This window comes from Marmota flaviventris, chromosome 3 (assembly GCF_047511675.1).
Source record: "Marmota flaviventris isolate mMarFla1 chromosome 3, mMarFla1.hap1, whole genome shotgun sequence".
NCBI lineage: Eukaryota > Metazoa > Chordata > Mammalia > Rodentia > Sciuridae > Marmota > Marmota flaviventris.
In genome coordinates this window covers 120,896,270-120,918,313 of record NC_092500.1, presented here as the reverse complement: position 1 = coordinate 120,918,313, position 22,044 = coordinate 120,896,270, and the positions used below count along the sequence as shown (strand labels likewise).

At 37.8% G+C, this 22,044-nt stretch overlaps 1 protein-coding gene and 1 pseudogene across 1 annotated transcript in view; one reads left to right on the top strand and one right to left on the bottom strand.

Moving 5' to 3' along the window:
- Positions 1-3,445: 3,445 nt before the first annotated feature.
- Positions 3,446-5,350, bottom strand: LOC114104836 (UBX domain-containing protein 2A-like; annotated as a pseudogene).
- An 8,514-nt stretch (positions 5,351-13,864) lies between these two features.
- Positions 13,865-22,044, top strand: part of LOC114082605 (maestro heat-like repeat-containing protein family member 1) — a 105,627-nt gene continuing 97,447 nt past the window's right edge. The window contains exons 1-2 of the mRNA XM_071609304.1: positions 13,865-13,908; positions 18,119-18,318. Of these exons, the coding sequence (XP_071465405.1) occupies positions 13,865-13,908; positions 18,119-18,318 (244 nt within the window). The remainder of the gene's footprint in view (positions 13,909-18,118; positions 18,319-22,044) is intronic.

Genomic DNA, 22,044 nt, shown 5'->3' with positions numbered 1-22,044 from the left:
TCTTTCACCCTGCACAAAACTCAAATCTAGATGAATCAAAGACTTAATTAAATCAAAATGGATCAAAGACTTAGAATTAAACCTTACAACTGCTAGAAAAAAAATATAGACTCAACACTCCCATGATATAGGTGCTGACACCTTGACAAGACCCCCAAAGCATAAGCATAAAGCCACAAGCAAAAAATGGATGCCATCAAACTAAAAAGCTTCTGCATAGCTAAGGACACAATGAAGAGCACATAGAGAGAGCCTACAGAATGGGAGAAGATCTTGGCCAGCTACTCATCTGATAGAGGATAGATATCCAGAATGTATAAAAAACTAAAAAAAAAATAGCACCAGGAAAAAAAAAACCACCTTGATTGATAAATGGGCAAAAGAACTAAACAGATACTTTCAATAGAAGAAACAAAAAAGACCAATAAGTACATGAAAACAATGTTCAACATCTTTAGCAATCAGGGAAATGCAAATAAAAACTACACTAAGATTCCATCTCACTCCAGTCAGAATGGCAAGTAATACAACCAACAATAAATGTTGATGAAGTTATGGGGAGAAAGGTACACTTACATTGTTGGGCCTGCAGACTAGAAAAACCACTTTGGAAAGCAGTTTGGGGATTCCACGAAAAACTAGGAATGGAACCACCATATAACCCAGCTATTCCACTCCTGGATATTTTTCCCAAACATCTAAAATCAGCATATTACAGCAACACAGCTACATCAATATTTATAGTAGCACAATTCACAATAGCTAAATTATGGAATTAACCCAGATGCCTGTCAGCAGATGAATGGATTAAAAATTGGGATACACACACAAACACAATGGAGTTCTATTCAGCCATTAAAAAGAATGAAATTATGGCATTTCCTGGTAAATGGATGGAAATGGAGAATATCATGCTAATGAAATAAGCTAAACTCAGAAACTCAAATGTCAAATGTTTTCTTTCATATGCAGAAGATAAGATTATATGAAGGATTAATCAAATACATATTATAGACAAGTGAAAGGATGTCTAGTAGAATAGAAAAGGGAGAAGGAGAAGATGGAAGGGAAAATGGGGAAATCATGAGCTGAAATTTTCATACATGTATGAGTTTGTTGGGATGAACCCAACTACTATGTGTAATCATTAAGCTCTAATAAAAAATCACTTGCAAAAAAATCTTACTAAGCTTATTTTCAAGCAAGGGGATTTAATCTGATTGAAATATTTAAGTCTTAATGTTTTATTTTAGTTAAAAGCTTAAGTTGTCTTGGTGACATCAGAATGTAATAAATAATCCTTTAGTGTGAACCCAGGAGATAAATGAAATAGAAAAATTGTACTTCATGTGATACATTAAACATTCATTAATTATAATGTGATAACCTAGTGTTATATTCTGAGTGGTGGCAAATGAATGACTAACCCCAAATGTTAGCTAAAAATAAATTCCTAGATGGGCATTGTGGTGAACATCTGTAATCTCAGTGACTCAGGAGGCCAAGGCAGGAGGATCACTAGTTCAAGGCCAACATAGCCACTTAGTGAGATCCTGTCTCAAAAAAAAAAAAAAAAAAAAAAAAAAAAAAAAAGACTGGGGGTGTAGCTCAGTGGTAGAATACCCCTGAGTCAATCCCCAGTAATGCAAAAAAAAAAAAAAAAAAAAAAAAAATCGCTTATTTGAAAAAAGAATAAACAGGTTCATGGAGAGAGAATTTTCTTTAAAAAAAAATTACAAATTTAGGGGATGTGGCTCAGTAGAGCACTCTTCTAACATTTTGGAGGCCCTGGATTTGATCCCTAGCAGGCAAAAATTAAAAATAAAAAAATAACAAGGGAAAAATAAAAAATTATATATTTAGAAAGTATAGAAATGTGAGTCAACAGATTAATATTGGCATTATATTAAACCACACAATTTTATTTCTAAATGAAAATGCATCTTAGATATTGTTGCCAAATTAACATTTGAGTATATCTTGTCAACACAGAGTGAAACTAGAACACAATGAATTTTAGACATAACTGATAGAAACGGGTTCTCCTATCCTTTTGATTATACCCAAGTTATAAATAATTACATTGATGCTGCCACATATAGTTTTTAAAAATTTATTTATTTATTCTAATTTGTATATATGACAGCAGAGTGCATTTCAATTCATAGTACACGTATAGAGCAATTTTTCATGTCTGGTTGTACACAAAGTAAGTCATACCATTTGTGTCTTCATACATGTACTTGGGGTAATGATGTTCGTCTCATTCCACCATGTTTCCTACCACTAGTTTTTTAACATATTGCTGAAATTAGAGTTTGAGATGAATTCAGTTCTCTGCTTCTGCTAGTGGGAGGGGTGTGTGTAAGCTGCCAGCCTCTGCAACCAGAAAAGCCAGTTTTAGTGTTAGTAACTAATCACAGTAGGGGATACCTGCAACATCAGCTCCAAGGATCCGCAGCTGGTAAAGCTAGATTCTTCTCCACTAGTATGGAGTGGCATGATGCACCTCTTAAAGTGGGGCTATGCCCTTCAGCAACTTACCAATTTCTTTCTGGGTTATTATCTCATAAATTCAGGTAGTAGCTCTACTACTGAGTCACATACCCAGCCCCTTGTCTTGCAAATTTGAAGAATGAAATTCATGGACAATAACGGAAGGCAAGAGTGAAAGAAGTAGGATTTATTAAGTGAGAAGAAAAGAGGGCCCTCACAAAGAGGGGACTCAATAGCAAGTTGCCACTTAAGCGTACCAGTCTAGGGGTTTATATAGCTATTGTGGTGGCATTGATCAATACCTATGCTAATCAGATCTTGGAGAAGTACCAACACTATTTGTTTTGTCTGTGAACTTCTAATTGGCTGTGCCCTTTTAGCCCTTGAGTTTGGACTCTGTAGTAATATCCATTTGGGTTCACCCTCACTTCCATTTTCCTACCACTGTGGACAAAGGCATGGCTGCAATGTTTGTTTCTACAAATTATTTTTGAGTGGTCTTTATATTTGAAGAAAACTTTAATTGGGGCCCATTATCTATCCTGTCTTATTTATTGCCATTTAAAAACAGATAGCTGACATTTAAATAAATATTGCTCTTTAGAAATGATGTTTAATGATTAATGCTGTGAACATTTTTACTAATTTAAACTCTGTTAATATTCTAAACATATAGCCACTTAATATATTGTATGTTGACTACTTGATATTTTAAAGTAAGTATATTTTTTTTCTGAATAACCTTTTGGAATAAGTATACTAAATACAGTTTCCCGTCATGCTACTTTCTTAAATTGTGATTATTTAAAAATCTTATTATCAGTAGAGAATTAAATAACACACTAAAAAATTCTGCGAGTCTAACTTGTCCTTTCTCCCACGTTTTGCATGTCCACTTAAAACCATTATTTTTCTGCAAAATTTCTACTTATTCTCTCAAAAATCAATATTATGAAAGATCTCTACAAGATTCAGCAATTTTTTTGAGTCTTTCAATGATTCCATCATTCTGTAAAACTGTTTCTTCCAAGAGTCTCATCTAGCAATATGAGAAAAGTAGAAGACCTGTTGCCAGGGAAAAGGGAGGACTTTGAGATCCTTGGTACTTTTTTTAAAAATTTATCTGATTTTTAAAAAATATTTTTAGTGATGAACACAACATTTTTATTTATTTATTTTTATGTGGTGTTGAGGATCGAACCCAGTGCCTCACATGTGTGAGGCAAGTGCTCCACCACTGAGCCACAACCCCAGCCCAAGTTCCTTGGTACTTTTTGATAAACTATTTACCATAGTTTCTTTTATCTATTCATCTACTGATGTGGTTTAATGAAAAACATTAAATTTCTATACAATCCTTTTTCTATTGATTTGCCAGATCTCTATGTTAGCAATGGGCTCCAAGTTGTTCAGTGAAACAGCAGACAAATTATGTTTATTTTTAACTTCAGTACTCCTTTGTCTCACCCAAAGTTTCTCCACTCATCCCATGCCACCCGCTGCCCCATTATGGATTATCATTCTCTTATTAGAGAAAACATTCACCCGCTATTTTGGGGGATTGGCTTGTTTCGCTTAGCATGATGTTCTCCATCTATTTACCTGAAAATGCCATAATTTTATTCTCTTTTAATGATGAGCAATATTCCATTGTGTATATTTACCATAGTGTCTTTATCTACTCATCTACTGAAAGGCATTGAGGTTGGTTCCACAGAAGCAATTGTGAATTGGGCTGGCTGTATTGAAGTGGCTGTGTCAAGCTGTATATATGCTGTTTTTAAGCCGTGGGATAGCTGGGTCAAATGGTGGCTCCATTCCAAGTTTTCTAAGGAATCTTTATACTGCTTTTCAGATTGTGTAACCCTGCCTTGAGAAGGGGTGGAACACAAGTTTTGTAGACATACATAGTTTATTTTTCTTTTTTGTGGCAGGGGGCCTCAGGTGATGCTCCTGTCTCTGCCTCCTGAGTGAGTAGGATTACATGAGTGTGCACCAGGCTTGGCTGAAAATTGTAATCAATAGGTTTTTTTTTTTTTTTGTAACAGGGATTGAACTCAGGGCACTCGACTACTGAGCCACATCCCCAGCCCTATTTTGTATTTTATTTAAAGACAGAGTCTCACTGAGTTGCTTAGTGCCTCGCCATTGCTGGCTTTGAACTTGAGATCCTCCTGTTTCAGCCTCCTGAGCTGCTGGGATTACAGTTGTGTGCCACCACACCCAGCCCACAATAATTTTTTTTTAATTAAAGCATCCTGACATAATCATACATGCATGAATTGTTTTTAGTTCATAATCCACCCCCTTCTCCTTCCTCTACTGATTTTCCTTCCTTTGGCTCATCTATTTATCTTTGGTTTGTTCTTTCTATTTACACATAAAGGTGAAATTCCCTGTGATATATTTACATATGCATATAACATGATTTTTAAAAGAATTACTTCTTTATTTTCTTCCCTTTCCCATCCCTCTTTATCTCCTACTATACTACTGATCTTCCCTATATCTTTATGATAAACTATGAAAGAAAATAAGGAGAGGATAGGTTATTTTTCTTAATGTTCCAACTTTAATGTCCACTCATTACTCGTCAAAAATTCCCTGTAATTCTGAAGGTAATCCCTTTTGATATAGTTCAGAAAATGCTGACTTGCACCATCAGAATAACTTCCAAAATCTTTGACTGTGAATCCATGTTTTCCACAAGTTTATACTTAAACATCTACCTACTCTGTTCAGTTGCATTTGGCAACAACCTATGAGTTTCCTCAAAAAGACTGTCAAAATATTCAGTTTGTTGATTATCACTAAGAGATTGATCATCCAGTTTTGTGTAACAAACCCACTTTTTTTTGTTTTGTTTTTACTTTTAAAATTATTTACTTCCTTGATTCTCTGTGTTACTCTGAGCACTGCCTCCTGGCTTGACTGGAGCCTCTCAGATTCCAGTGGTGTTACCCCCACACCTCTTCAGGCTCTGCAGGGACCCATTTGGCCTCTCAGTCTCCTCCTGGCTGAGCACCTCTATTACTTTATCTTTGTAGTAGATTTTGAAATCAAAGGATAAGTTGGCCAACTTTATTCTTGTTTTTCAAGATATTTTTGGATTCAAAGATATTTTCCTTTGAATTTCTAAATATATTTTAGAATTAGCTTGTCAATTTCTGCAGAAAGATATCTGGAATTTTGGTAAAGGTTGGGTTGAACCTGTAATGAATTTGGGAAGTATTACCATTTTAATAATATTCACTCTTCTGATACATGAATATGGGATATATTTCCACCTATTTAGATCTTTAATTTCTTTCAGCATTGTTTTATAGTTTTTCATGTACAAGTCTTGTTCTTTTGTTTATTTATGGTACTGGGGTTGAACCCAGGAGTGCTCTACTACTGAGCTGCATCCCCATCGCTTTTTAATTTTGAGATGAGGTCTCCCCAAGTTGCTGAGGCTGGCCCTCTGCTTCAGCCTCCTCAATTTCTGAGATTACAGGTATGTGCCACTGTGCTTGGCTCTTGTACTTATTATTTATTTATATTTTTAGTACTAGGGGTTGAATCCAGGGGCGCTTAACCACTGAGCTAGATCCCTAGCCCTTTTAATATTTTATTTTGATACAGGGTCTTGCTAAATTGCTTAGGGCCTTGCTAAATTACTTAGGCTTTGAACTCACAATCTTCTTGCCTCAGCCTCCCAAGCTGCTGGGATTACAGGTGTGCACCGCCATGCATATGTCTCTTATACTTCTTTTGTTAAATTGTATTTTTTTTCTTTTTGATGCTATTGTGAATGGAGTAATTTTCTTAATTTCTTTTTCAATCTGTTCATTGCTAGTGTATAGAAATATAACTGAATTCTGTATGTTTATTTTGTGACCTTGATAAAATCATTCTAAATTTTTAAATCAGGTTCCTTAAGATTTTCTGTATACAAAATCATGTTGTTTGTGAATAAGACAGCGTTATTACCTTTTTCTCAGTCTGAATCCTTTTATATCTTCATTGTAACCACCCTGACTAGAACCTCTGTACATGCTTAATAGAATTGGACATCCTTGTATTATTCCCAGGTTTAGGGAGAGAACATTCAGTTTTTCACCATTAAACATATTAGTTGTAGGATTTTCACAGATACTCTTTATCATGTTGAAGTTTCCTTCCATTCCTAATTTGTTGAGGATTTTTCATGAATGGATAGATTTTTAAATTTTCATTTACAGCTAAGGAAACCTGCATTATCTTCATAGCTGATCTGACTTCAAAGATTAAGCTCTTACTCATTGTGTTGTCTCTATCACATATTCTTCTGTCTCATTTCACTGAGCTGCCTCCTCTGGATTCTTTTCAGCTTGCCTTATTAATTTGGTGTCTTCCAGGATTCTAAACTGTTCGCTCTTGTTCTTTCCTGAGGTGATAGAATTGGCTTCAACAATCACCTCTAAGGTGATGACTACAAAATCTCTACCTCCTGTCCTTGTTAGAGTTCTAGCATAACCTGTACTCCAAGACTTCTCCCCTTGGTATTTAGAGAAATCTCCTCATATCCTAAATCCCTCACTATCCCTTCTCCATTCAAATGGGCTCATCTTTCAGTATTTTATATATCAAATGCTTCCTCCATGAATTCTTTTTGAGCCTGAAACTTGGGAGTGACCTTACAGGCTTCTCTTTCTGTGGCTCCTCCTCTCACCTTATGTAATCAATTGCCAAGTTCTACTTATTTTAACCTCCAAAGTATCTTTTTGGTACATGCTTTCATATCTACTGCGTCTACCTCAGGTCAGGAAACTACTGTTTCTCACTGCTGTCTCCAGTCTTGTCCCTTCCCTCCCCCATCCCAAGTCCCCCCTCACATTACCAACAGAGTGATTTCTATCAATTCAGATCTTCTAATACATAAACCTTTAAAGGCTACCTAGTCACACAGCATGGGAAACAAGGCCTTTCCTTTTAGTTGCATTTGTACATTAAATAAACCTTAGATATAAATTTAATATGCCAATTTAATAGCCACATAATACTTTTATAACTTGGAGACATTATAAATTATTTTACCATTTTTTTTAAACTGGATATTGAACCCAGGGGCACTTAACCACTGAGCCACATACCCAGGCCATTTTTTTTTTTTTTTTTGTATTTTATTTAGAGACAGAGTCTCACTGAATTGCTTAGGGCCTTGCTAAGATGTTGGAGGCTGGCTTTGAACTTGCTATCCTCCTGCCTCAGCCTCAGCTGCTGGGATTACAGGCATGTGCCATTGCTTCCAGCTATTTTACCAGTTATACTTTGCTTTGCATGTCATGTTGTCTCATGCCTTAGTACTTTCTGTACATTGTTTTCTTTGAGAGGTTCTTTCTCCTTCCATACCATCCCTAACTACCTCTTTTCATTCTGAAATATCTAGCCAGGAGACCTCCTTTCTGAACCTTTCCCCTAATTCTTCCAATGCCAGATTATGCTTTCATCTGTATTTTTTAGAACATTGTATATATCTATAATATTGCATGTATTTTCTTATACTTGTCATTTTTTACCCTTACTCTAAGTTCAAATTCAGCATTCATGTTAGATTTATTTTGAATATTCCCACTATATCCAGCATGTAGAAAGTGCTCAAAAATATTTGTTGAACTCATTTGAATTAATTTTTTAAAATTTATTTTTAAAATTTATTCTGATTTGTTATACATGATGGCAGAATGCAATTCATTTCATATTACACATATAGAGCACAATTTTTCAAGACACCAGTGTACACAAAGTATTTTCACACCATTCGTGTCTTATATATGAACTTAGAGTAATTATGTCTAACTCATTCCACCATCATTCCTACCCCCTTGCCCCTCCCTTCCCTCCCTCCTCTTTGCTCTACCTAAAGTTCCTCCGTTCCTCCCATGCTCCCTGCCCCTCCCAATCGCCATTACATGTCTGCATCCTCATATCAAAGAAAACATTCAGCCTTTGTTTTTCTGGGTTTGGCTTGCTTCACTTAGCATTGTTTTCTCCAAATTCATCCATTTAACCTGCAAATGCCACGATTTTATTCTCTTTTAATGCTGAGTCATGTTCCATTATGTATATATACCAAAGTTTCCTTATCCATTCATCTACTGAAGGACACCTAGGTTGGTTCCATAATTTAGCTATTGTGAATTGTGCTGCTACAAATATTGATATGGCCGTGTCCCTTAGTAGGCTGTTTTTAAGTCCTTTGGGTATAAACTGAGGAGTGGGATAGCTGGGTCAAATGGTGGTTCCATTCCAAGTTTTCCAAGGAATCTCCATACTGCTTTCCATATTGGCTGTACCAATTTGCAGTCCCACCAGCAATGTATGAGTGTGCCTTTTCCCCTACATCCTCTCTAACACTTATTGTTGTTTGTATTCTTGATAGCTGCCATTCTGCCTGAAGTGAGATGAAATCTTAGTTTTGATTTGCATTTCTCTAATTTCTAGAGATGTTGAACATTTTTTCAATTGTTTGTATATTCTCTTCTGAGAGGTGTCTGTTCAGTTCCATGGCCTATTTATTGATTCAGTTATTTGTTTTTTTGGTGTTAAGGTTTTTGAGTGCTTTCTATATCCTAGAGATTAGTGCTCTATCTGATGTGCTTGTGGTATAAAGATTTGCTCCCATTCTGTAGGCTCTCTATTCACCTCACTGTTTCTTTTGCTGAGAAGAAGCTTTTTAGTTTGAATCCATCCCATTTTTTGATTCTTGGTTTTAATTCTTGTGCTACTGGAGTTTTATTAAGAAAGTTGGGGCCTAATCCGACATGATGGAGATTTGGGCCTACTTTTTCTTCCACTTGGTGCAAGATCTCTGGTTTAATTCCTATGTTCTTGATACACTTTGATTTGCATGGTGAGAGATAGGGGTTCAATTTCATTTTGTTACATGTGGATTTCCAGTTTTCCCAGCACCATTTGTTGAAGAGGCTATCTTTTCTCCAGTGTACGTTTTGGTGCCTTTGTCTAATAACGATAACTGAAGTTATTTGGGTTAGACTCTATGTCCTCTATTCTGTACCATTGGTCTACATGTCTATTTTGGTGCCAATACCATGCTGTTTTAGTTACTATTGCTCTGTAGTATAGTTTTTGTTCTGGTATAGTAATGCCACCAGCTTTACTCTTCTTGCTAAGGATTGCTTTGGCTATTCTGGGTTTCTTATTTTTCCAGATGAATTTCATGATTGCTTTTTCTATTTCTATAAGGAATGCCATTGGGATTTTGATTGGAATTGCATTGAATATAGCGCTTTTGTTAGTATGGTCATTTTGACAATATTAATTCTGCCTATCCAAGAACAAGGTAGAACTTTCCATCTTCTAAGGTCTTCTTTAATTTCTTTCTTTAGCAAGTTGTAGTTTTCATTGTAGAAGTTTTTTGCCTCTTTTGTTAAATTTATTCCCAAGTATTTTATTTTTTGAGGATATTGTAAGTGGGGTGATTTTCCTAGTTTCACTTTCAGTGGATTTGTCACTGATGCACAGAAATGCCTTTGATTTATGGGTGTTGATTTTATATCCAGCTACTTTGCTGAATTCATTTATTAGTTCTAATTTCTGATGAAATGTTTTGGGTCTTCTAGGTATAGAATCATATTGTCTGCAAATAGTGATAATTTGAGTTTTTTTTCCTATCTGTATCCCTTTAATTTCTTTATCTAATTGCTCTGGCTAGAGTTTCAAGAACTATGTTAAATAGAAGTGGTGATGGATGGCATCCCTGTTTTATTCCAGTTTTTAGAGGGAATGCTTTCAATTTTTCTCCATTTAAAATGATGTTGGCTTGGAGCTTAGCATAGATAGCCTTTACAATGTTGAGGTATGTTCCTGTTATCCCTAGTTTTTTCAAGTGTTCTGAACATGAAGGGGTGGTGTATTTTATCAAATGCTTTCTCAGAATCTGTTGAGATGATCATATGATTTTTATCTTTGAGTCTATTGATATGATGAATTACATTTATTGATTTTCATATGTTAAACCAACCTTGTATTCCTGGGATGAATCCTACTTGATCGTGTTGCACTATCTTTTTGATATGTTTTTGTAATTGATTTGCCAGAATTTTATTGAGAATTTTTGCATCTATATTTATTAGAGATATTGGTCTGAAGTTTTCTTTCTTTGATGTGTCTTTGTCTGGTTTTGGAATCAGGGTGATATTGGCCTCATAGAATTTCCCTCTTTTTCTATTTCATGAAATAATTTGAGAAGTATTGGTGTTAGTTCTTCTTTAAAGGTCTTGTAGAACTCAGTGGTGTATCCATCCAGTTCTGGGCTTTTCTTGTTTGGTAGACTTCTTATGGCATCCTCTATTTCCTTGCTTGAAATTGATCTGTTTAAATTGTGTATATCATCCTGATTTAGTTTAGGCCTATCATATGCTGCTAGAAATTTGTTGATATCTTTTATTTTATTGGAGTAAAAATTTTAAAATAATTTCTGATAATCTTCTGTATTTCTGTAGTGTCCATGATAATATTTCCTTTTTCATCATGGATGTTAGTAATTTGAGTTTTCTCTCTCTTGCTCTGCATTAGCATGGCTAATGGTTTATCAATTTTATTTATTTTTTTTCGAAGAACCAACTTTTTGTTTTTGTCATTTTTTTCAATTGTTTTTTAAATTTCAGTTTCATTGACTTCCACTCGAATTTTAATTATTTCCTCTCTCCTACTGCTTTTGGGGTTGATTTGTTCTTCTCTTTCTAGGGCTTTGAGATGTAATGTTAGGTCATTTATTTGTTGACTTTTTCTTCTTTGAAGGAATGAACTCCATGCAATGAACTTTCCTCTTAGCACTGCCTTCATTATTTCCCAAATATTTGATATATCAGTGTTCTCATTTACTTCTAAGAATATTTTCATCTCCTCCTTGATATCTTTTGCAACCCATTGTTCATTCAATAGCATATTATTTAGTATCCAGGTGTTGGAGTGATTTATTTTTTATTTTATTATTGATTTATAATTTTATCCCATTGTTGTCTAATAGAATGCAGAGTAGTATCTACTTTTCTGTATTTACTAAGATTTTCTTTGTGACATAACATATGGTCTATTTTAGGGAAGGATCCATGTGCTGCTGAGAAGAAAGCATATTTTCTTGTTGATAGATAATATACTCTATGTCAGTTAAATCTAAGTTATTGATTGTATTATTGAGTTCTATAGTTTCTTTGTTTAGCTTTTGTTTGGTAGATCTATTGGTGAAAAAGGTGTGTTACAGTCACCCAGAATTATTATGTTGTGATCTATTTGACTCTTGAACTTGAGAAGAGTTTGACTGATGAATGTAGATGCTCCATTGTTTGGGGCATATATATTTATAACTGTTATGTTTGTTGATGTATGATTCTGTTAAGCAGTATGAAATGTCCATCTTTATCCCTTTAGATTAACTTTGGCTTGAAGTCTACTTTATTTGATATGAGGATGGAAATCCCTGCTTGCTTACGTAGGCCATATGAATGGTATATTTTATCCCAACCTTTCACCTTTAGTCTGTGGGCATCTTTTCCTATGAGATGAGTCTCTTGAAGGCAGCATATTGTTGGGTCTTTTTAAAAAATCCAATCTACAAGCCTATGTCTTTTGATTGGTGAGTTTAAGCCATTAACATTTAAGGTTATTATTGAGATATGTGAGATATGATTTCTATTACCAGTCTTTTTAAAATTTTTGGTATTTAGCTTGATTTGGTTTCTCCTTTTGTTGGATTTTCTTTTCTTTTTTTTAAAGAGAGAGTGAGAGAGAGAGAGAGAGATTTTTTTTTGATATTTATTTTTTAGTTTTCAGTGGACACAACATCTTTGTTTGTATGTGGTGCTAAGGATCGAACCCAGGCTGCACACTGCCAGGCGAGCACGCTACCGCTTGAGCCACATCCCCAGCCCAAGCTTTTCTTTTTTTTAATATTTATTTTTTAGTTATCGTTGGACACAATATCTTCATTTTATTTTATTTTATGTGGTGCTGAGGATCAAACCCAGGGCCTTGCAAGTGCTAGTCAAGCATTCTACCGCTGAGCCACAATCCCAGCCCCTTGTTGGCTTTTCTTTTAATGAAGTTCTTTCCTTTGCAGACTTTCATTGTTGTTTTTCATTTCTTCCTCGTGGATTGCCAAGAATGTTCTGTAGTGCAGGCTTTCTTGCTGTAAATTCTTTTAGTTTTTGTCTGTCATAGAAGGTTTTTAGTTCATCACCAAATTTGAAGCTTAATTTTGCTGTATATAATATTCTTGGTTGGCATCTATTGTCTTTTAGAGCTCGGTATATGTTGTTCCAGGATTTCCTAGCTTTGAGAGTCTGAGTTGAAAAATCTGCTGAGATCCAAATTGATCTTCCCTTATAGGTAATATGATTTTTCTGTCTTGTGGCTTTTAAAATTCTATCCTCATTCTGTTTGCTAGGCATTTTCATTATAATGTATCTTGGTGTAGATCTGTTGTAATTTTGTACATTTAGTGTCCTATAGGCCTCTTGTATTTGATTTTTCCAATTCATTCTTCATGCTTGGGAATTTTCTGATATCATTTCATTGAATAGATTGTGCATTCCTTTGGTTTGAATCTCTGAACCTAATCAATCTTAAATTTGCTTTTTTGATGGTATCCCATAATTCTTGGATATTCTATTTGTGGTTTCTTATATTCTCCACTGTGAGATCAACCTTATTTTCAAGATTTATATTTTGTCTTCATTGTTTGAGGTTCTGTCTTCCAAGTTTGAGTTTTTTATTTGGCTTATTGTTTCTTTCATTTTGAGGATTTCTGTTTTTTGTTTGTTTGTTTTTTTAGTATCTCTTTCTCTTGCAGGTAATCTCTTGCAACCTGTATTTGCTCTCTTGTCTCTTTGTTGGTGTGATCGATGGTCACCTGAATTTGTTCTCTATTTCTTTGTTGGAGTGATTGATTTTTGCCTGTATCTGCTCATAAGTAGGTCATTCTTTAATTCCCAAATCATTTTAGTTATGTATATTCTGAACTCCTTCTCTGCCATTTTACCTACTTCACTATCTATGGATTCTATTGTTGTAGTGTCTTGGTTTGTTTGGGTCACTTTCCTCCCTTGTTTTTTCATGATGTCTATGTGTCTTCCTCTCTTGCAAGTGTAGATCTGAGGTATTATAGCTTCTGCCCTTTTGTCTTATAGTGTGCCTACAGGTTATCAAATACCTCACTTTTAAGGGAGAGATCAATATTATAGCATTCAAAGTACCCAATGTGCAGCCATATATAAGTTAGCTTCTATTTTTACATTTACAGTTTTGTTACTATAAACAGAAATGATGAGTTTGGTTATCTTCAACCATTTAATCAATAGGTTTGTGTAATGGTTTACAGTTTTTGATGGTGGAAGGGGAGATTGGGGAGCTGGCTGAGATGTTTATGAGGTAGGATGTGAGAATATAGAGGTATTGATGAGAGGATAATCATAGAAAGTTGGCTGATAGTAGGAGAAACAAGAGATAGGCAACCCTATGCAAGACTCCCTATTACCTCAGCAACAGGGATAACTGTTAGCAACCCTAGTAGAGAAACCTCTGGTGTAGCCAGGCCACAGGGACCTTGGTGATGTCTTACTGGGTCCTTATTGTTATCACTTGATAGAAGCAGTGATATCCCAGTGCGGGGTGGCTCTCAGCATGGGCATGGGGGGTGGAATTCTGGGCTGTGGTGGCTGAATTAGTTTTTTTCTAAACTTCTTGTTTTCAATCTAGTCTACTGTGAAACCTACCTAGTAACTTGTTTAATTCAATTTGTTTTTCTTTCCAGGATCTTTCTTTTAAAAATTTAACTACTCAGATCAAAACAGCAGAATAGTAACAGACTGAAATTTCCAGTTCCCCTGCAGTTATGTATTACAACAGCAGTGGGGAGGGTGACAGGGAATACACTGAGGTTCAGTTTTTTAGACTGACAGAGACTTTGTGAGACTCGGAGACTCTGGGTACTGGAATAGAGAGCAAGAATGAGCTCATCAATTCCAAGTCTGCCCTTGTCCTTCTGGCTCAGGGTGGGGCAGAGGAATGACATGAAGGGAAAGAAAGTTATAAAAATTGCTTAGTAAACAGTGGTAGAAGAGAAAACCAGATTGAATTTTGCTGATACAGAAACCATACAGAGGGCTGATGAGATGAAAAGTGTTCTGCTTCTCTTAACTAGTCAGTGGAGAGCTGTAGTGGGAAGCCATTTTGTGAAGATCGTGCCTAAACTTACATCTTTGGAAAAGACAATTTTTTTTTATCTCTTCTGGAGATAGCATCAAATATTGTCATGGAGGATCACTTTTGAAGCAAGTTGTCTTATACAATGAGTTAGCTGTGAATCAAAGGCCATCAAAATCTACCACCTACCAGAGCTGGGAATGGAGGAGGGTGGTGGTGCTTTTTAACATTGAAATCTTGAGATCTTCCTGGGTATACACATACACCTGTCACCCATGCAAGGGAAGGATATCCCTGCTAGACCAAGAATATTCTGGCACTATCACCTCTGCTACAGTAGGAGTTCTCTTGTGCCTGGGCCCATGGTGGAGCTCCAAGGACCACTGTAACAGCACCAGAGAAGGAGGGAAATAAGGGCTGTGTTAATAGCCTTGAGATTGCAGCTCTTCTCATGAGTACAAAAAAGCAGCTGCCCATTCTATAGAGGAATCTGGGAACCTGCTGCAGACCTTAAGAATATGTGCCCTCTGTTCCACCAGAGAACACACCACCTTCTGGTCTCATAGTGCTAACAGCTACACATGCAAGCTGGAGTCTGGCAAGGTGAAGACTTAAAATTGACAAGCTCTGGGGCTTATACATATATAATGCCCTGCCCCAGCACAGAGCCAGTTGTCGGTTGACATCTCCATATGTCCAAAGATAACTCAGAGGACATGGCACTAAATCTTGAAAATTTTCCATACCTCCAACACCTGATGCATTCCAAATGTGGAAGTCCCAGAAAGAAGTCCCTCCACCTTAAAAAAACTCAATAAGAAAAAATTTTAGTATTTTTAATGTAGTTGATTTCACTGGTATTACTTTCTCTATTGGCTTCTTTTACTGCTCATTATTTGTTATTGCATACTGATATAAAATTTAATGTGGTTTTTCTTTTTTTTCTTTTAAAAATTAGTTCATTAATTGGATTTATTCTCTCCACCTTTTCTCTTTTCATTCTTACATTATCCTTCTGTTTTGTTTCTTTTCCTCTTTTTTCCCGCCTACCTTCTTCTTTATTGATTGCTTATCCTGCTTTCCTTTTTTAAAAAAATATTTATTTTTAGTTACAATTGGACACAATACCTTTATTATAAATAATTTTTATGTGGTGCTGAGGATTGAACCCAGGGCCTCACATGTGCTAAGTGAGTACTCTACTGCTGAACCACAACCCCAGCCCTCTGCTTCCCCCCTTTTTAATTGTTCTATATAGTTTAATATTAAGTTTACATTATTTTGTAGTGGGGATTGAACCCAGGGCCTGTACCACTGAACCACACATCTAGCCCTTTTGAAGACAGGATTTTGCTAAGTTGCCCAGGCTGGACTTGAACTTGAGATCCTCCTACCTCAGTCTTTCAAGTAGATGGAATTACAGGCATGTGTCACCATACTCATCCATTTTTATATTCTTTATTGCCTAATTTTCAGCCTCATCTATATTACTATTCCCTGTTTTTCTCTTTGATAAGCAGAGTTATAGAGAACAATTTCAATAGGTTTTTATTATAGGTTAGTATTTGCTGTCATCACTGTTACTGGTGATGGTTACTGGGTAATTCTTTCCTCTCAAAGTGGCTCTGGGATGTAATCTCAGTGTAGTTTTGATTTGCATTTCCCTGATTGATTGGAAGGTTGAATATTTTTGTAGGGCTTGGAATTGAACTCCAGGCCTTTTACATGTGCTCTCACTGAGTTACACCCTCAGCCAGTTTTCTTTTCTAATTTAGTGTGTAACAATGTTTTCCTTTTAAGAAATATTTAGTCAATTTACAGTGAATATAGCTACTAATGTTTAGTGTTAAAACAACTATTTTTAAAACATTAAATTTTTGTGTTCCTAATTTATTTTTTCTTGAGTTATTTTTAAACAGCTCCATTTCCTCCTTCATTGTCTTGGTAGTTTTATACTCTTTCACAGTTCTTTAGTCATTACTGTAGATTCTATAGAGAGTACAACATACATCCTGCTCTTTCTTTTCTTTCATTTTTGACACTGGTGATTGAATCCAGGGCCTTGCACATGTTAGGCAAGTGCTCTCACTGAGCGACATCCAAAGCCCCTTTTACATACTTCTAATTTTGAGGCAGGATCTTACTAAATTGCCCAGGCTGGCTTCAAACTTGTGATGCTTCTGTCTTAGCCTCCTCAGTCATTAGGATTATAGATGTGTGCTACCACTCTCAGCAGTTGATCTATTTTCAATTAATTTTTATATAAGGTGTGAGCTTTATGTTGAGGTTAGTTTTTAGCATATGAAAGTCCAAATGTTCCAGTAGCACTTGTTGAAAGACTGCTTTATCTGCTTGATTGCCTTTATACCTTTGTCAGAAATCAATTGGCTATATTGTGTAGATATATTTTCTGAATGATGACCCTGTTGTAGGCATTAGCAAAGTGCTTTACCCAGATTCAATTCACCAGCCTGGTGTAGACAGCCATCACCAAGGCCTAGGTATCTCTGGTTGCAGCCCAGAGATTGTCATGAAAGAGTGAGGCAGAAGCATGATAAAGGTAGTGTGGTGCTGTGGCAGGTTCCTGCAAATAGGAACTCTGGCTTCTCTCCTGGCTCTATTATTAACTAGCTGAGGGGCCTTAAGCAAGTTCCTTCTCTTCTGTGAGCCTATGTGCACTCACCTATAACATGTAGCCTTAAACTAGACTTTGTCTATGATCTCACTGATTTTTAACATTTGTATTCATGAGATCATAACTGCCTCCTGTCTTGGGGTGTTCCTTAGTTAATGGGGGTATAGAGTGTTGAAGACCCAATAGCTGAAGCATAAGAAAGCAGAGTTGAGGGGATTTACCCGGTTCTCTGGGGACTTAAGGGGGGTATTAGACTATGGACTGCAAACCAACAAGTTATGGAATGTCTCTGAATTCAAACTTTTTGTTTTTTTAGGTAAACATGTAGAAACAAGAAGATTTTTGCATATAAATATGTTTCCTTCTTCACTGAAAAGGATTTTAAAATGGGGTCACATAGGGAAACTCCGAGTGACCACTGTTCTTTTTATATGGAACTTATAGGGATGCATGGACTATACTGAAAGGGCTTTCCAGAGGCCATGTATCAGGGATCTGAGGACCAGGGTAGAGCCTGTGGTTCCCCCACCTTCTGTTCCAACAATCGCTGCAATTTTGAGGGTCAAAAGCTGGGAGAGAAAGCTTGAAGCAGGGCTTTTGCCTTTCCCCTGGAGGATTTGGTCCCTCCTGAGTAACCAAGGAACTCCTCTGTCAGCAGGCATCTGGCTTGGTACTTTGAACTTCCTTCTGTGGCCCCTGCTGGTATAGCACGTGGCACCCCAGAACTCTGCCTCAAGAAGGGAGGCACTGGCAGAATTACAACAAAGGACCCCTTGAATTTGGGGAAACTTAAATTTGTAGGGGACAAAGGCTGCAAGAAAGGTATTACAAAGTTCTCCTCTCCCTGCAGATCGAGGAGATTGTGGAAGGCATCCTTGAAAGGCTCAACTCTCAGCTGGAGCCCAGCACAAAGGAGGAAACCCTACAGGCCATAGGCTCACTGGCAGGTAGCAACATCCACACCGTGGTGCTCATGCTGCTCAACAAACCCCTGCCTTGGGGTAGGTACCTCTCCACCATCCAGGGGCACAGTCTTCTGCTCAGTAGATCTTCTCCCCATCTACCTCAAACACAACAAAAATCATCACCTAGGGTGCTTTCTGTCTCCCTCCTTTCTGTTTGATGCAAGTCAAGCCTCATCTGTATGTTCTCTGGCCTCTTCCTCTTGGGTCTCACTCCCTCTAGTCGCTGAGAACTGGTTCTTCATGGGCCTGAGAACAGATTAATCCTAGGGGCATGATCACCAGGGCCTGTGATATAGCTTTCCCTGAATCTTACAAAATCCAACTGGCACCCAGCGAAAGATGACAATCAGTGTCCTGCAGCTGCTCCTGTGCATCTCAGAGAAGAACCAACCCAGAGGAGAACAGAAGGAGATGGCCTTCTAGCCTGTGGCAATCAGTACAAAAGAGGGGAGGACTTAGAGTTCTAGGAACCTGTGGGCAGAGCTGAGGACCCAAGGGCTTGGCCTGAATGGCCAAACATGCTTTGGGTAGGAGCAAAGAGGAGAGTGTTAACCTGGAATCATTGATGCTGTACATCAGATTAGCACTTCAGCCTCCTTTTTGTACCAAGGACTGCAGAAAGGCAGAGGTCAGTCACATTTTATGGACAAGGAAATTGACATGCAAGGTTAAAAAGCTTTTTCCAGGTCTGGGATCATTTACTGGAATGCTGCTGTGCGGATGTCAGATAAGGGATGGGAGTCAGGAATTTTGGTACTTGGGATAGGGGTAGAAAAATTTTGTTCCCATATCATCTGCTGAGTAGGTTCCCTTTCCATTCCTTGCTTCATTTCTGCCTATTTCCTTTTCTCTCCCTTTCTCCCTTCTTTCTTCTGTATCTCTCTCCTTCCCTTCTTTTCTCTCAACCTTCCTTCCTTTCTCCCACTCTCTTTTCTTTTTATGGAAATGGGGTTTTGCTTTGTTATTCCTCATTGCCCTGTACTCCTAGATTCAAGTGATCTCCTGCTTCAGCCTCCTGAGTACCTGGGACTATGGTATGTGCCACCACATACAACCAGCCCCCCCCCCCTTTTCTTTTTCTTTTTTTGGTGCTAGTTATTGAACTTAGGGGTACTTAACCACTGAGTCACTTCCCCAGCCCATTTAAATTTTTTAAAATTTAGAGACAAGTTCTCACTGAATTGTTTAGGGCTTGGCTAAGTAGCTAAGGCTGGCTTTGAATTTGTAATCTTCCTGCCTCAACCTCCTGAGCTGCTAGAATTACAGGCATGTTCCACTACATCTGGCCCATTTCATTTTTTAATGTCAAGTGAGCAGAAGAGAAAGCCAATTGCATGTGTGTGGGATCTGCTTTCCCTCAGGAGAAGGTTTTGGTTTTCAGCCTGGGGGGTGTTTGTTTCCTATAAGGCTGAGTTAGAGTGTGCTGTGGCCAGTAGGCAATGGGAATGTGGGCCAGGGTGGGCTCTCACCCTGGGCTGTCAGTGTGGGGTTGTGGTCTAAACTCAATCATTCTGCCCTCCCCCCTCTCAGATAGCATGTTTTTTATATGAGGTGCTCTCAGGACTCCTGTGCCAGAAGGCTGTTCAGGATCTTTAACCACAGTTGTTGCTGTCTCTGCTGTGCCACCCCTACTGAGTGACTGAGCAATGTGCTTCCCAAAAGATGGTGGTTTATACTAAGAGCAAGCCCTTTGACCCCACTATGTAAGCCTAACTTCCAGATGATGGAATAATGGAACTAGTTAATTCCTGAGAACTGTTTGGGTGGGAGGAAGAGAGACGAGAGGTAGCCATAGATGTGGGTACTGGAGCATGGACTCCTGTACTGATTCATACAACACTTCATGCCTATTGTGAAAAGATTCAGTTTAGATGGCATTTTCTTCATATGAGTTGGACCATTTCAGTCAGTCTGGTTAGACCCTGTCTTGGCTTTGTCACCAATTGTGCCATCTTGTACAAGTCACCTCTAGAATTCAGTTTCCTCATATGTAAAATGGGGGTTGAACTCCTGAATAAATTGTTTTCATACTTTTTGCTTTAACCTCATAATATTCAAATAAAGCCAAGAAATCTGAGAAATTCTGAATTGTTAGATGTAGAGGTGGGGAGAGATTCTAACCCTGCTTCTATGTTCTTATGAGCAGAATTTGAGAACTCTATAGTCCAGAATCTATATAGTCTCTTTCACAGGACTCCGTGGCTGGATGAGGCCCACATTGTTGGGGTGAGTGGATAAGCAATTGGAATTGGGTTCCATAGAACCATGAATTAATTTTTAGTGGTACTGAGGACTGACCCCAGGTCCTTATGCATGCTAGGCAAGTGCTCTGCCCCTGAGCTACATCTCTAGCCTGAGCCATGAATTATTGTCAGCAGGAAAGTAAAACCTAGCAACCTGCGCTAAGAATTGTCTCTTAACTTGCCAATGGAGAGTTTTAATCTGGGGCATTCATCGTCCCTCTATCTGTCCCTTCATTTTCACAAACTCAATGGTGGCCTTCAGTTGTGCCCTGAAAGTAGTAAAGTTGATATGCGTAGTGGCAGTGTATGATGAGTTGGTGTTCTATGCCTATGAGCATCACTGCTGGAACCTTCTGCCCAAACCATATATTACTATGTAGGGATCATGGATCTGACAACGTAGAACCATTTCTCTAACATCCCTGCTACCACTCGACCCCTGACCCAAATCTTCCAGGTCTCAATACTCAACTACAGTAACCTTTGACCTTCTCTTCCCCATCTCCCAGCCCTCTGGTCTCCTGATTCCTTAGCCCTTGTGTTTTCTCTGCTTTGTGCACAATGGTTCTGGCCACTTTCTCCAGCAACTCCTCTGACTTCTTTTGTCCTCTCTGAGTGGCATTGTGAAGAACTGTGAACTCTTTATCTTGCACTAGATGCTGAACTACTTCAGGTGCCTGCTCAATTGCTTAGATGATCATCAGAAGATCATAACCAGGAACTTCTATGTGCAGGTGAAAGCTGGGGGGATACCAACAGCTCCAGTCAATTATTTCCCATAATGGTGGGACTATGCACCAGAATGTTACATAATTTTCCCCAGAAAGAGAAAATAATAGAATTAAGCCATTGAAAATGGGGTTCCCCTCCCTGTTACTTCAGGGGCCTGGTTAAAGGGAACATGGAAAGTCTGAGGAGGAAGTTAGCAGATCTAATATGATTCAACAATCCTAACATCTGGCTCAAAATTGCAACCTCATCTGCATCATCCCCCAAATTCTTATCCTTAATCTCCATTCCATGTACAGATCAGCCACTGGTCTAAAGTGGACACAGTCCTCACCTTAGTACAGGGCTGGAGGGCATGTGTGGGGAGTACCTGGTACCCATGAGCTTTTCTCCATCTATAGCTGTAATTTCTTTGTCTGCAAAGCTCCTCTGGCACTCATAAGTGGTACAGACATTGGGGCAAGACTTTGTGGGTGATCTGATCAGGTTGATCAAGCAGCCTAACCTCATCATGAAGGAAATCGGTCTGCAAGGAATCAGTAACCTAGTACTACACCCAGTATGTATGAGCCAGGGGGACCCAGGGAATCCATTGGTAGTCCCTAAAGCCTTTGATCTACCTCTGTTGGGTTAGCTGCTTAGGCCTTTGTGAATTTGCCAGCCCCTCACCCCAGGGCATTAGAATATGTTGTTTTAGGACTTCCATCTACTTGTCCTCAAGCTGCCCCCAGCCCCCAAAGCTTCTCTTTTCATTCCTTCCAAATAACTTCTAGATTTCCCAAGGTTGATG